Source organism: Meira miltonrushii (assembly GCF_003144205.1).
Source record: "Meira miltonrushii strain MCA 3882 unplaced genomic scaffold FA14scaffold_1, whole genome shotgun sequence".
Classification (NCBI taxonomy): Eukaryota; Fungi; Basidiomycota; class Exobasidiomycetes; order Exobasidiales; family Brachybasidiaceae; genus Meira; species Meira miltonrushii.
Genome location: NW_020289943.1, coordinates 4,407,134 through 4,425,680, shown reverse-complemented (window position 1 = coordinate 4,425,680; position 18,547 = coordinate 4,407,134). Strand labels below are relative to the sequence as shown.

The 18,547-nt window shown below is 43.7% G+C and overlaps 8 protein-coding genes across 8 annotated transcripts; 4 read left to right on the top strand and 4 right to left on the bottom strand.

Moving 5' to 3' along the window:
- Window positions 1-357: 357 nt before the first annotated feature.
- Window positions 358-1,668, top strand: FA14DRAFT_107008 (histone deacetylase; the record flags this gene model as incomplete). Its single annotated transcript, XM_025495792.1, has 1 exon — window positions 358-1,668. A coding segment is annotated over one exon (1,311 nt), but the record flags the coding sequence as incomplete, so codon positions are not given.
- Window positions 1,669-2,303: 635 nt separating this feature from the next.
- Window positions 2,304-4,739, bottom strand: FA14DRAFT_163797 (RNA polymerase I-specific transcription initiation factor RRN3; the record flags this gene model as incomplete). Its single annotated transcript, XM_025499844.1, has 2 exons — window positions 2,304-2,395; window positions 2,525-4,739. 2 exons carry the CDS (start codon window positions 4,737-4,739, stop codon window positions 2,304-2,306), a joined length of 2,307 nt encoding a protein of 768 aa, XP_025358679.1.
- Window positions 4,740-6,133: 1,394 nt separating this feature from the next.
- FA14DRAFT_163796 (acyl-CoA dehydrogenase NM domain-like protein) lies at window positions 6,134-7,324 on the bottom strand (the record flags this gene model as incomplete). The annotated part of the gene is made up of 1 exon (XM_025499843.1): window positions 6,134-7,324. The coding sequence occupies one exon, from the start codon at window positions 7,322-7,324 to the stop codon at window positions 6,134-6,136; it is 1,191 nt and encodes a 396-aa protein (XP_025358678.1).
- Window positions 7,325-7,903: 579 nt separating this feature from the next.
- On the bottom strand, window positions 7,904-9,001 carry FA14DRAFT_110842 (uncharacterized protein; the record flags this gene model as incomplete). The annotated part of the gene is made up of 2 exons (XM_025495924.1): window positions 7,904-8,022; window positions 8,089-9,001. Coding segments are annotated over 2 exons (1,032 nt in total), but the record flags the coding sequence as incomplete, so codon positions are not given.
- Window positions 9,002-10,612: 1,611 nt separating this feature from the next.
- Window positions 10,613-14,757, top strand: FA14DRAFT_26290 (uncharacterized protein). Its single transcript, XM_025502091.1, has one exon. The coding sequence runs from the start codon at window positions 10,937-10,939 to the stop codon at window positions 14,267-14,269; it is 3,333 nt and encodes a 1,110-aa protein (XP_025358676.1). The 5' UTR covers window positions 10,613-10,936; the 3' UTR covers window positions 14,270-14,757.
- Window positions 14,758-14,957: 200 nt separating this feature from the next.
- Window positions 14,958-15,752, top strand: FA14DRAFT_143385 (uncharacterized protein; the record flags this gene model as incomplete). The annotated part of the gene is made up of 1 exon (XM_025497207.1): window positions 14,958-15,752. The coding sequence occupies one exon, from the start codon at window positions 14,958-14,960 to the stop codon at window positions 15,750-15,752; it is 795 nt and encodes a 264-aa protein (XP_025358675.1).
- A 20-nt stretch (window positions 15,753-15,772) lies between these two features.
- On the bottom strand, window positions 15,773-17,497 carry FA14DRAFT_159973 (aldehyde dehydrogenase). The gene has a single exon (XM_025498473.1). The coding sequence runs from the start codon at window positions 17,340-17,342 to the stop codon at window positions 15,843-15,845; it is 1,500 nt and encodes a 499-aa protein (XP_025358674.1). The 5' UTR covers window positions 17,343-17,497; the 3' UTR covers window positions 15,773-15,842.
- A 338-nt stretch (window positions 17,498-17,835) lies between these two features.
- On the top strand, window positions 17,836-18,499 carry FA14DRAFT_119124 (S13-like H2TH domain-containing protein; the record flags this gene model as incomplete). Its single annotated transcript, XM_025496336.1, has 2 exons — window positions 17,836-17,880; window positions 17,954-18,499. The coding sequence occupies 2 exons, from the start codon at window positions 17,836-17,838 to the stop codon at window positions 18,497-18,499; spliced, it is 591 nt and encodes a 196-aa protein (XP_025358673.1).
- Window positions 18,500-18,547: the final 48 nt, after the last annotated feature.

The window sequence follows — 18,547 nt, the reverse complement described above, 5'->3', positions numbered from 1 at the left end:
GCTGAACAGTCAACTATTACTTATCTTCATTCTACACACTCATTGGATAGCAAAATACTTCGAAAGATACTCTCACTTCTGTCTTATTGCCAGTGAGCATGCTATTAGACTGATAAATGGAAAAAATTGATCCTCGTGCAACAGCATAACAGCTCAGCTGGATTACCATCAACCATATTCTCCAGCATTTGCACGTGTTCACGCTTAAGTTGGTTATTAAAAGGGAGCACGGACATTTAAGCTGTGCTGCAGTACATTCTAATGCTTGAAGCATTGAAGTGGATGGGGAAGAAAGTTAACCATCATCATTCATTCCTGTTGACTTTTCGACTCAATCAACAGCATCCATTCACAATCATGGCCGAACCGTCCAACGGTCCAACATTACAGCCAAACAAAACGGTAGCTTACTTTTACGATGCAGATGTTGGCAATTATTCATATGGATATGGACATCCAATGAAGCCACATCGAATGCGTATGACACATAATTTAGTATCGAATTATGGTTTAGATAAACATATGGATATGTTAAGACCAAAACGTGCAACACGAGAACAAATGGCTGCTTTTCATACGGATGAATATGTGGACTTTTTACATAGAGTAACACCGGAAACCATGCAGGATTTGACCGGAGATGGACAACGATTCTTGATCGGAGAAGATTGTCCTGCTTTTGAAGGATTATGGGAATTCTGTACAATGTCGGCAGGCGGAAGCATTGCTGCTGCCGAAAGAGTATCTTCTGGAAAGGCTGATATAGCGATCAATTGGGCGGGTGGATTGCATCATGCTAAAAAGCAAGAAGCCAGTGGATTCTGTTACGTGAACGATATCGTTGTCGGAATTTTGGAACTACTACGGATGTACCAGCGTGTGTTATATATCGATATCGATATCCATCATGGAGATGGAGTAGAAGAAGCATTTTATACCACCGATCGAGTGATGACCGTTAGCTTTCACAAATATGGAGATTTCTTTCCAGGCACAGGAGACGTTCGCGACGTAGGAATGAAGAAAGGAAAAGGATATGCTGTCAATGTACCCTTTCGAGATGGAATAGAGGATACGACTTTCGGAGTGATGTTTTCAACGACTATTCAGTATATCATGGATTGGTATAGACCCGGTGCTGTGGTTCTACAATGTGGTGCTGACAGTCTAGCAGGCGATAAACTTGGATGCTTCAACCTAAGTATGCAAGGCCATGCAGCGTGTGTGCGCATCATGAAGGCATATGATGTTCCACTACTGGTACTTGGAGGAGGTGGATATACAATCCGAAACGTTGCAAAGACTTGGACATACGAAACGGGTGTATGTGCAAACAAGGAATTGGATGAGAATCTACCTTTCAATGACTACATTCAGTATTTCGGTCCAGAATACAAACTGGAAGTGCCACCTTGCAATATGGATAACAAGAATTCACGAGAATACTTGGAGCAAATGAGAGCAAAGATCTTCGACAACCTACGGAGTCTGCCTTTTGCACCTTCTGTTCAAATGCAAGAAACTCCAAAACAATCTCTCAATATATCTTCATTAGAGCTGAGCGAGGATGAAGATTCCGATTTGGATGAACGTATCACGCAAAAGATGAAAGATGCACATATCGAAAGATATGGTGATGAGATGAGCGATACAGAAGATGGAGGAAACTGGGATGGCATGAGCACTGATGGCGGTGCACGTTCCGGAAGAGGTTCAAGGAGAAAGAACGGAGCGGCAAATAATGTTGGAATTGCTGGTGGCCCAAGAGGATCGGCACCTTGGAAAAATGCATCTGGATCTGCGAATGAATTGTCATTGGGACCGAAATCATCCACATACTTACCGCCAAGCGGACTAGCAAACAATCTCGCACAACAGAAACCTAAACGTAGCTTCTTCAGATCACGAGTTCCGGATGTTGATTGGCAAAATTCTGTTCCTCATGTTGTCGGGGGCGAATACGATGATTTGGATTTACTTGCTCATCAAGACGGTACTGCAAACGGAGCTGACCGTAGAACGAATGGCAAAAAGATGGGTATGGGTGCAGCAGCATCAGGAGGAGCGGCAAATGTGGAATTGAACGGACATGTTTCGCATACCGGTAGCGATAGAGCAGAAAGTCCAATGATTTCCAGTGCAAGAGATTCTCCAGCTGTTGGATAGTAAGCTCCTATCTCATTTGTATTGTATAATAGTAGAAATCGTGCAATTGATCATAAGATTGATATCGATTATTGAATAATTATGAGAATGAATAGTACAAAATGTCAAAAGAAAAAGATATACAGTAAAATTGTGCTTTAGACGAATCTAGGTGAAATACTCATTGCTTCCAATGATCGTGCTACAGAACTGGAATCATCGGTAGAAACACTTGCGCCATAGCTTTGTCCTGCATGTGCATTGGACAGCTTTGATGGTTGGTAAGGTCTATGGCGTAAACCGTTTGGAATCGTAAGACCCGTTCTAGCCAGGCCAATTGGTTTGGTACGTGAAGGAGTAGCATCTTCATCACTGCTACCACTGCTAGCGCTATCTGCATCGTCATTAAGCTTTTCATCATCATCATCTTCTTCATCGTCTTCAGTTTCGCTTTCGTCAATCATGCCTTCAGGCGCCACATCTGCCCATTCACGATATAATGGCTCGACCCATTTGGTAGAACTGCGCAAACGATAAGGATCAAAAGGGAAGAATGAGTCGATGTCATTATTTGTTGAGGTTGGCGGAGTAAATGTTGACTGTGCCGTCGACTGGTCTTGCGCTCCAGGTGCTGAGATCATTGTGGTCGTGACAGTAGAAGTGCTATTGGAACGGGCAGGAGCAGGAGAATGGAGGGATGTCATACTGTTGGTGCGCGACAGTGTGGGCGTTGAACCTCCATCGTGCTTTTTGCTTGACGATCGACTGTTACGTTCGATAATATTCCAGCAATACATAAATCCAGTCAGTTGTGCCACACTTGCAAATTGCTTCACGACTGTAGCACTACAATGAGCCAAGGGGTTAAATTGACTCAAGATTGCACGCTTGATCGAATCGATTCCATTGCACCAGCGAACTCTGCCTGATCCGTCCACATCTTCTTTATTTCCATATTCGTTTGCTTCGTCATCATCCTCAGAAGCGTCTTCGTCTTGCTCTGCTGCATCATCAGTCGAATGCAGGTCTCGCCAACGGAAGCAAAAGATATAAAAGCATGCTTGAGCAACCGCATAGAACATCGCATGAGGTCCATTCAATGCTTCCAGTTCTAGGCCAATCGGGCTCTGTGAAGCCAATAAGCCTTGCGAATATGCGTCCATGTGAGCGTCCAAAAATGCACACAAATTCAACATGATAATTCGAGCGTCTTCGGCATCGACAAACTTTGCCCTTGCAACAAGACTGGCAACATAAGAAGCAGCGGCAATTCGCATGACCACAGGGCTACCTTCCTTGATCCTCCATCCGGTTTGCGAGTCGAACTCGTCGCCACTATTCGTGTAAATAGCTTTGTTTAGGAGCATTCCAATGAATGTTTCGCTGTAGCTTCTCTCCAATGATGCACACCAGAACAATAAGAATTGGACATGTCTTGATTTGAAGGTGGGCAATAAAGTCCGTTCAAAGATGCGTAACAGATTGCCAAATTGTTCATTTCGAAGGGCGATCGCTCGGGCTGGACTGAGATCGTACGTTCCACCAATACCTTTACTGGCGTTTGAGTAGCGTCTGTCCATAGTTTCCATGTTTCGAAATAAGGTGGACATCATTGCATCCAACTTCTCTGCTAATGATCGCACTTGCTTGATTCTCTCACGCTCAGGTAAGACTTTGCCGTTGCGCAATTCGTCTAGATCATCATCTCCATCCGAATCAAGATCATCCAAGCCTGCAGCATCGTCTTCAGAGTCATCACCCTCATCGTCTGAATCGCTGTCTGCATCCAGAGGTTTGTCCAGAAGATCTCCATCTGAAATGAGATTTGATTCTTGAATACCGTCAAGATCCGCGTCTTCTAGATCTGCTTCCGCTTCCTCTAATTCATCAAGTTCGATTTGGATTTCCACATCAATCTCCACACTTCGACCGATGACGAGTTCCAGGATATTTGGTCGCAAATCATCGGCGTACTCGCAAATTTCAAACATGTTTTGCACAAACACCACATGTTCACGAATCCCGTCAGCTTTGTGAGGAAAGTGACGTTGGATAAGAGGAGCAAGTTGAGATGGCAAAGTTGGAATCAGAGATAACAGCGAGCGTAAAAGCGTGTGAATCCGACCATAGATCAGTCGCCGGGTAGGTTTGGAGGATGAGCTTGATGCTGCTGGCGCATAAGACATCGATCGCCAATCGGATCGATAACTGAAGCCCTTGATCGCGCGAGCCAATACTTCTGAGACCCATTCGCTGCGACCACTGCAGAGTGTGCAAACGAAACGAATCCAGGTTCGAGCAAATATATCTCCGCCCATTGTAGCCCAAGGTAAAGTCAAGATCGCATTGACAAGAGCGTGATGATTTCTGCGATCCAATTTGCTTGCAACTCCTGTCAGTGCGTGTAAGAGCATCTGCAGCAGACCGATCGGAGGTGGTGCAGAAGTCGTTGACGTTTGCGATGGAAGATTAAATTGGGCAACTAATTCAAGATATTCCTTATCTTGACCACGCATCTTGTCTGCCAAAGCTTTCTTTACGTAGTCAAAGTAGAATCCTCGTTTATCGCTTTCACTTGGTGAATCTGAACCCATGCTAACCTTTACGGCATCGACGAGATTTGGCGTTGTCGGTTTAAGGCTACTTTTGAGTACAGAGGGAGAGCTTGATCTTCTTGCATCATTATCAAGTTTCATGATGTTCGTAATGGGTGAAGCAAGCGGCGTAACTTCCCCATTGGGTAAAGTTGGCCCTATCAAATTTTCTCCTCTGCCATATCCTGTATCTATATCTTCCTTTTTGATTTCTCCTGCAAAACTTCTTTGTCTCTTTGTCACGATTGGGAACATATCTGGTCCTTGTGATCGCTTTCCCGGTGTTCCACCTACAGTAACTTCTTCTCCGCCACCAATACCACTACCAGTGAATCCATGAACCTTTTTTGGAGTTGTGGGAGAAGGTGGTCCTTGCGGTGCCCTTGTCCCACCTTGAGGGAGGGTTATGGACACCATCTTTGCATCTCTCGTATATGGTATATGGGTGGATGAGGAAGGGGAAGATGTCTACAATAATGGCTGTATTCTGCATCCCTCAGTACGGCCACTCCGCGTGAGCTGTGAACGGGAGTTTTAATTGACCAAAATTCGTTCATCAGAGCAGTGTGTTTTTCTTTTGGAATTTTTAACTCAAAATTATGCAACAGGAAAAAATTAAAACAAAAGAGAGAGAGAGAGGCTTGCTTACATTCACGTGCATTCTCCACAGCGTATCACTACATCTTCCTTTTATAAGTCCATCATCACCACAAAATAGTATTGACAAAAGACATTTCCATCATGGCACCTAAAGCAAACATTTTCGATTATGCTCAACGGGCTACTTCATTCGGATTATTGGGCTTAGGAGTAAGTATTGATGAAAATATAGTATGAAGTAATATGCGATTATCCTAACACCCATTCTTGCAATCCTTTACAGGTTTGGGGACTATGGCTAACGGCAGCAGTATGGAAGAGCAGAAGAGGAGAGCAAGGTGTGAGTAAGAGACTACTTAGAGATGACAGTGGTGAGGATTATAATTGACCCGGTTGAAATGTCCACCCATCAGCTTATGGCTCCACCCGGAACTGTCAGCGATGTTAAAGTGAGTACTTGATTGTCTTTAGCAAATGATTGCTAGAAGAATGCTAACTCATCCTTCTACAACTTCCAGGCAAGACAAGAGGCTGATCTCAGAAGACTACAGATGGAAGTTCAAGTCCGTGAAAATCAACCTATGCGACCCACATAAAGGTTTGAATTGCTTGCCACAGAAAAGGAAAGCTGCATTCGCATCTGCGATAATGTATACTACTAGGTCTAATACGACAAAATTTGTGAAATGTCGGTCAGAAAAATTGTTCGGATTTTTTAGCATGAAAGAGTATACAGATACAGGAGCATTTCGCCTAGCAGATAAGTTATGGGGATGAATATTTACAGAATCTTCTCAGAAGAATGCTTGTTCACCAGTCAAAGCTTTACCCAAAATCAAGCCGTGGATGTCGTATGTTCCTTCGTAGGTGTGCACAACATGCAAGTTGTGAGCATGTCTTGGGATGTGGTATTCATCCGAAGCTGCATTTCCACCAAGGATTTCCATCAAGATGCGAGAATTAGATAATGCTTTGTAGCAATTGTTTCGCTTACAAAGACTGACCATCTCTGGACTCCAAGTGCCTGCATCTTTTGCACGTCCGAGTTGCAATGCGGCCAATAAACCTAAACTTGCTTCTGTACTTGCATCTGCCAACTTCTTCTGCACTAACTGAAATCCAGCCAAAGGCTTCTTGAATTGTTTTCTGTCCAAAGAATATTGTCTTGCTTCTGCGATGCATGCTTCCAAAGCACCAATTGCACCCCATGCAATACCATATCTTGCATTGTTCAAGCACTCGAATGGAGCACCAAGACCTGGTTTGGAGTGAGGCATGAGTGATTCATCCCGCTTCACTCTAACATCTTCCAAGAAGATCGATCCGGTAACACTAGCGCGCAACATGGTCTTGTGCTTGATTGGAGGGCAACTGAAACCCTTTGTTCCTTTTTCGACAATGAAACCACGAACTTTGTTGTCCCACTTGCAACGAGCCCAAACGACTGCAAGATCAGCGTAAGGACTGCTACTGATCCAAGTTTTGCTTCCGTTCAACAAGATTTCTCCATCACCTACATCTTCTGCCCAAGTTTCCATTCCGCTTGGGTCACTTCCGTGATTAGGTTCGGTAAGACCAAAGCAACCAACAAGTTCACCCTTTGCCATTCGAGGAAGATACTTCTCCTTTTGTGCTTCCGTACCGAATTGATAAATGGAACCCATTGAAAGTGAAGATTGAACGGACATCATACTTCTGAAACCCGAATCAACACGTTCCAATTCACGTGTGATCAAACCGTACGAAACGTAATTGACACCTGCACATCCGTATCCTTTGATCGTTGGACCAAGTAAGCCCAATTCACCCAAAGCAGGTAAGATGGAAGGATCCCAACTTTCATTTCTGTACATTTCCGTTACTTTAGGTGCCAAAGTTTCTTGACAGAAATCATAGGCGGTTTCTTGAATTGCTTTTTCTTCATCTGTGAGCTGTTCATGAACTCGTAGTGGATCTTGCCAATCAAATTTTGCGAATTTCGTCATATTGTATTTCACACCTTCACCTTGCATTGAATCTATATCACTTGAATAAGCTCTTCTTTGTTGAACGGCATTTTTGCTTGAGTTCAACGTGGCGAACAAAGCACCATTTCTGCGAGATGATTGTCGCAATTGGGATGCGAATGTGCGAGACAAAGAGCTGCTTGCCATAATGATTATTGTAGAGACGAGATTATGGTTGGAAGTTGAAGAAGAAGAACAACATTGCTTTTTTCTATTCGATGTTAACTCTTCATTTTACCCCGCCCCACAGGCGCTGTCTCTTTATTGTGGTGCCGCATAAGAACATAACCCGCGTTATGCGCCACGCTTGGGTAATTATGATTTGTAGTAAAACACTGTTCAAGTGCCCGATCGGCAATCGGTGGGAATAAGAAGCCGTCCGGAAGGTGCAGTAGAAATTTAAGAAGAAATTAAAAGCAAACACCTGATCATCTTCTTCTCATTTCGGTCATCAACGGCCGAAAAGGGGAATGGTCTTTCAATGACCATATTATATTCATGAATACTCGTACTTTACAAAATAGGATTTATCGGTCAAAACATTGAATGGAATTAAAACAAATCTTTTTGCTCAGGAACGAAAGTGCTTAATTTTCCCGTTTTAAGTCCATGTAAGATATTGTCCACGCAAAACGTTTCCATCTCTTTTTGGGTACCGTATGCCAACGTGCCGACATCTATAAGGGGAGGAAATACATATGTCAGTGGTGTTTGAGAAACGTCACAAGATAGAGAGTACTTACGGGGTAATAGAAGCGCACGGGGATGCTTCAACAGTTTGGGATGAATCGTAGGCTCATTCTCGAATACGTCCAAACCAACACCGGCAATTTGATCATTCTCTAGTGCGATTGCTAGTGCCTCTTCATCGATGATAGGTCCACGAGCTGTGTTGATCAATACGGAATGCGGTTGCATCAAGCTCAGTTGTTTGGCGCCGATTAAATGCTTTGTCTTATCGTTCAAAGGACAATGCAGAGAAACAGCGTCTGATCTTTTCAGCAAGTCTTCCAAGCTGGACACATACTCTGCTGGTCCAACAGAACTTCCGTTAGTCATTTCAGCTTCTTGTTCGGGAGACAATCTGTTCCTATTATGATACAAGATCTGCATGCCTAAAGCCGAAGATGCTTTACTCGCCAAAGATTTCCCGATTCCCCCAGCTCCCACGATACCGAGAACTTTAGCTTGTCTTGGTCCAGGATCCCGTGCTTGCTTGAATGGGAATTGTGAATTGAACTTTCCCTCATTCATCTGTTGAACAGCAGTGGAAAATTGACGTAAAGCGCCGATCAATAACCACAGTGCAGTAGTTGCGGTTGCATCATCGACCACTTTCGGAACATTTGAAACTTGAATCTTCTTGGATGTTAGAGCTTGGATATCCAACTGATCATAACCTGCTCCATTATGACAGATGAATTGCAAAGAAGTAGGCAATTGGGATACCAGCGATTGATCGAATTTACCCGTAATTTTGACACTGCGATCTCCACCGAAATGTCTATAAAGTGCTTTTGGTTTAACGGAATTGATTTCGTCCAAGAAGCCTTGACGATCTTTTGCTTGAGATACGATCACTTCCGTTTCCGTTGCTAGTCTTTCCCGATCAGAGTTTGCTAATAGGATTTCATCCAGCAGAAGAACTTTATCTTTTCCAAAACAGACATTGCTTGTTGAGAAAGATCTCAAAGGAAGAGCTGTGAGGCGTCTCTGTGATGCATGTCTGCGAACACTTTGATGCAGAGATGTGCTCGCTCGCGATAGTATTGAAGTCATGTTTATGAGAAGATGAAGGTAAGGAAGTGAGTGACCTACTGTTCTCCACTAATCGAAAGTTGAATCTTACTTCTTCTTATCCGTTTAGCGCGGTTAAAAACATAGACTGGTACACTATACTAATGTATATACGCTAATCAACAAGACTAGAACCAAACGCTGGCGTAATCAAAGGAAAAAAGAATAAGAACAAAACGCCGATCTTGATTTGTTACTATTTCATCGAAACTGTCAATATCATAAGCTAAACTAGATATCCCGACCATCTCAAAGATAGAGTCATCTTATTGTGATCCCATAACTATACTCTTCCCATTTTAATATTTCTTCTTCCTATACACATTATAGCTCTATCTGTTTACTCAATTGCCTTTCATTGTTTTGCCAGCTAACGCACGTCAAAACTGCATATAGTTTTTCCGAGTGCATAAATGGAAAAAGATCAACAGTGATTCAGGTATTGCTTTTCATCTTCTCATTAAGATATAAACTCGGGAAGAGGAATGATAATGGGTATTGTGGAGATGCCGATTCATATATCTTATCACTTTAATCGAGATGGTAATTGTATCAGAGCACTTTACCTCTCAAGGGTAACCTTGTCAAAGAATGACGTACAGCTTAACCTGTAAATTCGGGCGAGACACGGATGAATCGCTTAAGAGCAGCAGCATTTCTGGTACGCGTTTTATAAGTGGGATTCATATAGACGATAAGCTTGAAAGATACAAAGATGCCGAATGAACATAATTGATGATCTTCCATGACAGGTTCCATTTGAAACTCATTGTCAATGCTAACAAATTTGATTAAGCTTATTATAATACTCCAATATTAAAGCTCACTTTTGTCCCGTTTGAATCAAATGTTTGAATTCGGCACTAAAACAGTACGGCGCGTAATTTGTATTGATTGTTGAGGGGGAAAGAGAGTGTGTATTATAGTTTATTTGAGTATTTTATATATGTGTTAACTTGTTTTTTATTTTTTTAAAGCTTAACTGCCGCTGTGTGTGCTAACCTGCCAGGTTTCCCCACCTCTCTCTCTCTCACTCTCTGTCTCTTCGCCGCCGTTGTTCTAAACAGTCTCCTCTTTTGCCTTTCGTGCGTGTGTGTGCCCTTTCGCCGTCAAGAAGGAACGCGCTTTAGAATCAAGAAACGGTAACCTTCCCTCTCCCACGTGTGTATGCAATCGATTGCTATCCCTCATTCTTCATCACGATCAATCAGTCAATCAAAAAGTTGATCAATTGGATGTCATAAACTTGGAGGGGAGACAGGCACATCCTATTATTATTTATTCGGAAACCGTCCATCCAAATCGCGGTTCAATTTCGATCTAGTTTCAGTATTACGCCAAAACTTCAAATCAATTCAAGATTAAGCTTGGCAAGATCGCGGCAATTGACTGCAAAGTCTGATCAAGCTTCTCACTTGAAACAAAACAGTCCATCTGACGGTCATCGAGACAACACTTATCTATCAAAAGTTCGATTCATTGGCGAAGATCTTGCAGACATTATCGCGCTACTCGAAAAGATTGAGATTTCATTTATTTGTTAATCTCACGTCAGAGGTTGATAAGAGTTGCTCGATCTTGCTCTTCCTCTATCGATTGCTTGTCATCTGATGCACAAGTAGGTCACCTAGATCTGATACATGCCTACCTTCAATGCGGCATATTGAAAAGTGGAAACTATAACAACTTTCACAAAGCGATACGTATTCCAACTACTTCTTCGACTGACAACAAGATCGCAACCTGAATACGCTCTTCGCAATCCATTTCTGAGGATCTTAAAATCCGCCCATAATGTTTGGGCAGGTAAATCATACCGCAGGCGGAATGTCGAATGGCGGTGCAACAACTGTTTATCCACCCCAGCCTTACGCTCCGACTGGTCATCAAATGAATTCTAATCAGCCAGGCACGAGCGTGATGAATCAAACCCATCCATCTCCATCGATGAAACCTGCCGGTAATTTACAAGATCCAGGTATGAGCACAAATGCAGCTGTGGTAAATGCCGCTCGGAATCACATCAACGGCGGCACGCCATCCCGTAAACGTACAGCTTCTGCAAGTCCTTCTATGGAGGCAAAAGAGAAGAAAACCCGCAGTGAGATTGGTGGTGGTGGTGCAAGTCCAGCTGGTGCAAGGCCAGCAAGTGTCAATGGCATACGCCCTGATCAGCACAGACAAGGAGGTGAAGAAGTATCAAAGTTGGATGTATATGTTTGGGATTATTTGACTCGAAGGGGTTTCAATAATACAGCAAAGATTCTACAAAATGAAGCAAGGCTAGGTGAATCGCCAGATGTTGCTCTGAAAACACCGCAAGGCTTATTGTATGAGTATTGGGCAGTATTTTGGGAAGGTTTAGCAGCACGTAGCGGTCGAGGCAATATAGATGCAAATGCATTCCCCGATAAGACCCAAAGGATTAATGAGATCGTGCGAAGGACAGAGGCAATGGAGAGTGGGATTAATGTTACAGACAATCTACAGAGATTGGCATCTGGCATTGTTGGTGGTGGTATGAAGCAAGAGCCTGGTCAAGCTGCAGCAGCGGGACAGATGTTTGGCCAATTACAACAAGGTCAACGTATGAATGTGAATGGCCAACAGATGAATGCACAACAACAACAACAGCAACAGGCCTTACAGCAACAACCACAACAAGCACGAACGCCAGTACAGACGCCAGGCGGCACACCTATACCCATGCAAGGACAAATGGCAGGCTGGAACGCAGGTCCAGGTACTGCTGTTCAACAACAGACGCAAATGCTGATCATGGCTGCTCAAAGGCACAATATATCGCTAGATGAATTGAAAAACATGAATCCTACGATGAGAAATGCACTGATACAGAGCGTAACGGGTGGCAATCAACAGAATCAGGTTGGGGGTGCGGCAGCAGGTGCGCAAAATGTACGACCTGGAATGACACCTGGAGCTGCCGTTGCATCTGCTGCTGCTACCGCAATGAATGCTGGCTCTCCATTTGATCAATCGATGCACCAACGCATGCAGCAATTCCAACAACAAACACAACAGCAACGCAATGCTGCACAAGCTGGCATGCGACCTGGAATGATGGGAGGTCCACAAAGTGGTCCCGGAACACCTGGTGGGGCTGGTACGCCTACGATGAACGGTCAAGCTGGAATGGACAACCAGCAAAGGCCTGCTGGACAGATTCCCGGTCAACCGGGGATGGCGACACCTCAGATGCATCCACAAACTCCGCAATCAAATCAGCATGTCCAAACGCCTGGAAGTCAAGCACCTGGTGGACCGAATGGCATTGCTCGGCCAATGCAGCCTGGTCAAGTTGCTGGAACGCCTGGAAATGTATCTGGACCGATGGCTGGACAAGAAGCTTCTATGCATCCACGTTTGACAACGGAGCAACAACAGATGCTAATGTCTCAACATCAAACCTTACAGCAGACTTTGCGTCAAGAAGTATACCATGCTCAACATGCTCCCACACCTGCTATTGCCGAAAGGTCATTCCAAAATGCACAACAGATTCAAATGCGGCTAGGTCAATTGAGTGCACTGCTGAAAGCTCAACCTGGATTACAGCAACAAGCAGCTCTCTTCCAACAGCAACAACAACAACAGCAGCAACAACAGCAACAGGTTGCCGCTCAACAACAAATGCAACAGTTGCAGCAACAACAAGCTGCATCTGCCGGAAGACCTGGCATGCCTCCTGGAATGCAAGCTGGCCTTCATGGAATACCATCTGGCTTTCCGCCCGGACTTACGCCACAACAGCAACAGCAATTCTTGGCACAGCGTGCTGCACAAATGCAAAATAGACCACCTCAGGGTGATCAAAGTATGATGATGAATATGATGACAGCTCAAATAAGACCACCTCAGCAGCAACAGCAGCAGCAGGCACAGCAGAAAAAGACGCCACAACAGCAACAGCAGCAATTCAACAATGCAGGTGTGATGTCGATGGAAGCTGCACGGCAACAGCAAATGCAACAACAGCAGCAGCAACAGCAGCTTCAGCAATTCCATCAACAACAGCAACAAGCACAGCAGAATCATCAGAATGCTCAAGGCACAGAAGTTGCCGGCACCCCCGGTTCAGAGAATCAGCCGCGCACTCCATTTGCATTTGCTAATCCGTTTGCAGCAACGGCTGGCGCCAGATCTCAGAGTCAGTCGCAGAGTGATGATCCAGGACATCCACAAAGTGCAGGATTATCCGGATCATTCCAACAAGTTCAACCGAATCATCAGATGGGAGCACCTGGTCAAAGGCCACTGTCAGCAGCAAATCGAATGGCAACGGGTATGGGACCACCACAGAATATCTCTAGTCCAAGTCCAAGAATGCAGCAGAATAATATGCTAACAGATGGATCTGTGACAGGAAGTCCTGCTCAAATTCCAAGTACGCCAAAGACTGCCAATGCTGCCACTCCTGCTTCTCAATCAGCTGCAGAGAAGAAGAAGAAGGAACCTGCAAGAGGACGAAAGAATAGCAAGGCTGTCAATAATAATGCCAATGCAAACAAGACTCCAGTTTTGGGTGCTGCTACAACGCCTTCGACTCAAGCTCAGACGCCTGCTGGAAATAACAACATGCCCACACCCGGTCGTGATACGAAGGCAACGAATGCTAACACACCCGCTGCAGCAAGTTCTACTGCATTGAATGCAAGTGTTACTGCACCAGTAGGCCCTGCATCATCTGCGATGGCAGGTATGATGTCCATGCCGCCAAACGCATTCGAACAGAATAATGCTGGCTCTGGCAATGGTTTGCAAAGTTCTGCGTTGAACAACAATAACAGCAATAATACCAACAGTTCTACTGCAAGTTCAACGACGACGGCACCTTCTAATGGCACGAATGCCACCCTTTCTTCTTCGACAACATCTGCTACTTCTGCAGCGAATACAACTGCAAATGCTTCAAACGTTCCTTCGAATATTGGAACGGATGACTTGAGTCAAATGTTCAATAGCGGAGATATGAGTCAATTCTTGAACGATTTTGACTTTCCATCAGGAGGCGCATTCGGTTCTGGAGATGGATCAGGTCTGGGTGCTTTTAGTGATTCATGGGATACTTCGAATTTGGGTAACTTGTTCGGTGACACTTTATCATAAAGGGGAAAAATGGGTCCGCGCGGACAATGATGATACCAACTTTTGCAAGATCTTGCATTTGCTGCTGCTTTAGGATCATGCCAACGACTTGCTTGCAAAAACGATGCTAAACAAGGATATAATCTCGGCTCAAATTGCTTGTACCGAATACGAAAAATGGCTTTTTTGGATTTTTTTGTTGCTTTTGTCGCTATGCTTTGAGCATGAAGGTGAATTCGCACACAAAAAAAATCTTCTTTTGCTATAATTTCTTCTTCTTTCTTCCTTTCTTCTCTCTTTTATTTATTTGGGGAAAAAATTGACTTTAAAGCGTTCTCAATTTGTACTCTACAACTTTCTTGTCTTATTTACCCTTCCCTTTATTTCTCTCTCTCTCAATATCCTTGTCATTTATTGTTCAAAGTGATATCAAGTAAGAGTATCGTATCGTATGATCTCTCTTATTAATCGTATATTATGAAGCAAGAAGAATGGATTCTTTATCGTGATTGACAGAAGTGACACTGGATAAGCTTGTGGGAAAAGATGAGGATCATTCACGTGCACGCACGCACACGCACAAGAATAAAAATGCATAAGCGCCCGCTAAAACCTTTCTTCTGAAGATGCTCTTAAAGCCGACTTTCTTCTTTGTCCCGCCATCATTCTACACTGAATCAAGATGAGCGGATCAATAAGAGGCAGCGGAATGAAGTTACAGGGATCACTAGGCCGATCAAGCGTATGCTCCGGCTCATCTTCCCGACAATTCTCATCTTCAACAATCGTACAAGCCAAACCAAGAAGACAAAAAATATCACAAGATCCGCATGCTTTAGACAAGATGAAAAAGTTTGAATTTGATGATATTCCAACGGCAGGACATTTTTTATTAGATCGTAAAAGACAATTGCTACATTATGCTCGTTTGGCAGAATGGGAAATGCCAAAATTAGCACAATTCAAAAAACAATACATACCCCCAACAAACGAACAAATTTTGCGCGTTAAACAAATTCATTATCAAGGAGAAGCTCATCCTGTCACACGTAAAGCAGTTGTAACGGTTCAAGTTAGCGATTTGTTCAAGGGGGATTATCTATCTTCGAGAGATGCAAGGAAGAAGTTCTTATTGTTGGCCGGACCGCGTTGGAACCCGTTTGAGGAAAAGAAGGATATGATCCAGCAATCCAACAAAAGGATTGATATTTTCGGTGACCATGCAAAGCTCGAGCGTAAAGCTCTTGATAACGGTGGTTTTGGAGTAGTGAAAATTAGCTGTGAACGATTCCCGAACTCGCAGATGAATTTGAAGTGGTGTAGTGATGCGGTCGACAGCCTGATAGCCGAAGCAAACAAAGATGCAGAAGCTGTCAAGGATGTACCTTTGGATCTAAGGCATGCACAAGCACAAGAACGAAGCAGAGCAAACCTGGACAGAAAAAGTGCACCAACTATAAGAGATTTTCCAAAAGAATGGTTGCAGAAGTCATCTTCGGCTTAAAAGCCACTGTCATCATGCATGTAATAATAGCGCGCGATCAATAAAATTTGTATTCAGAATTCCAGATATGTACATCATTTTCAAACCAAATCAAACACCAAACACCATGAGCTTATCAACCATGTACTCATCGATTCCTCCAGGTCCACCCTCTCTGCCGAATCCGGACTCCTTGATACCACCGAATGGAACGACATTTTGACTGATGATGGCTGCATTGATACCGACCATACCAACTTCCAATCTCTCGGCAACACGGAAGCAACGGGCAACATCTCCTGAGTAGAAGTATCCGGCCAATCCAACGGGTGAGGCGTTAACCTTTGCCAAGACTTCTTCTTCTGTCTTGAAACGGTAAAGAGCAGCTAAAGGACCAAATGTTTCTTCATCATCCATTGGTGCATGTTCGGGAATATTGGCCAAAACTGTTGGTTCATAGAATAATCCTTCGCCTGCTTTTCCACCAACCAAAACTTCTGCTCCGGCTTCTTTTGATCTTTTGACATGATCTGCAACCTTGTCGCGACCGGCTTCGTTAACAAGAGGTCCAAGTTGAATTCCTTCTTCCAAACCGTTTCCGACTTTGAATTTGTCCACTCTTGCAGCCAATTTAGAAGCAAATTCGTCATAAACTGAATCGTGCACAAAGATTCGGTTTGCACAAATGCATGTCTGACCTGCACCGCGGAATTTGCATGCTAAAGCACCTTCTACTGCTTTATCAAGATCGGCATCACCAAAAACAATGAAAGGTGCATTTCCACCTAATTCGAAACTTAATTTCTTAAGACTGTTGCTGCATTGATTCATCAATAATTTGCCAACTCTTGTACTTCCTGTGAAACTCAATTTACGTACGATTGAGTTCTCGCACAATTCTTTGCCGACAGCTGCTTCGTTTTCACCCTTTGCACAAGTGATCACGTTAATCACACCCTTTGGGAATCCGACTTGTTCGGCCAATTTGGTGATGGCCAAAGATGTGTAGGGTGTTTCAGCAGGTGCTTTAATCACAGCAGTACATCCGGCCGCAAGAGCGGGTGCAAGCTTACGAGTGATCATGGCAGCAGGGAAGTTCCACGGTGTGATCAAAGCACAAACACCGACTGGTTGTCTGATTGTCACGTTGCGTACGTTTGGTAAAGGAGCGGGAATGGTTTTACCGTAGGTACGTGTAGCTTCGGCTGCGAACCATTCAATGAATCCGTTACTGTAAGCTAATTCACCTTTTGATTCTGCCAATGGTTTACCATTTTCAACCGTAATAATCTTTGCAAGATCTTCTGTATTTTCTTGTAAAGCGTTGAATAATTTTGTCAATAAATCTTGACGATGTTTTCCGGTCGTTTGAGACCATTCTTTATAGGCTTCATTTGCTGAATCGATTGCTTTCTTTGTTTCTGCTTTGCCCATATTTGGTACTGAACCAATTTCTGTTTGTGTTGCTTTGTTATGGACAGGGAAAGTGGACTTATTGTCTGCATCAACCCATGCCCCATTGATGTAACCCTTTTGAACAAAGAGATCATTATTCTTTAGGGAAAGAGCTTCTTTGCCCCCCTTTACGATATCTTTTGGCATTTGCGGCATCTTGATGAATGAAGATGTGGAGAATGATTTGGAAGTTGTTTTGGGATTGACAATTGATCGTGGTAAAGCTGAAGTAGTAGTTGCGGATCTAAAAAGTGATCGTTGTTGTGATGATAGAATGCCTCTTCGGACAGAATTGTTTTGTAAAATGAAACGCATTCGGTTGTAATGATGGACTTAAGCGAGAGGAGAGAATGTTGTGCATCTTCTCTTATTTCTTTTCCCCACTATCCTCCACCCTTATTGATGGTACCCACCTCGCATTGACTCTTTTAATCAACTCTAAACCGCGCGAAGCGCTTTGCGCAGGGTGCATATTCATTCATAAGAGCGGAATTGACTTCCAGACAGGCTAAGAAATACGCCTCGGCAGAGAAATAAATCACGTGCAAACCTTAGAGCGAAGAAGTTGACACAATTTTGAAATACGGATTAACACATGCTTCACTGCCATCTCTTCGGTCACAATCAAGCATCATCACAACAAAGCATCATGTATCTCTTGGGATCATATCTACCCGATACAAAGCTCGTAAGGGTGAGTTAATACAAGGATACCTCCATGACCAATCTACGTTCCAATACTCACACACTTTATCCTCCCCCTACAGATTGCCCTTACATCCTTTTATGGAATCTCACATCAAACAGCAAGACGACTATGTGCACGATTACAATTACATGAGTTGGCCACAGTCTCATCCTTGAATGAAGCACAAGTTACAGCACTATCCGCCTATCTATCCTCACCAAGTTCAATTCCCGCCCGAAAAGCCGAAACGACCTCACCTTTTCCCAGCATAGACGGATCTCAATCTTCCTCTTCCAAAGCAAGCGCATACGAATATACACCAGGCTCACAACAGTCTTCACCTGAGAAGGACACATTACGATCATTGGTACTCGAATCAGATTTACGTCGTGAACTACGTGCTAACCTAAGTCATCATCGTACGATTGGATCGTACGTTGGAAGAAGACATGTGGCTGGATTACCCGTCAGAGGTCAAAAGACGAGAACCAATGCAATCACTGCAAGTAAGCTGAACAGAATTGAAAGACGTGGAATGGCAACTTTTGCTTCACCAATTGCAAACCCAAAAAGTGTCTATGAATTGGTTCAGCCTCTGCTTCGGGAAAAGTTCAATCGGGATTAAATCTATTCCTCGTACCGATAGAGAACATGTATATTAGTCTTATTACCT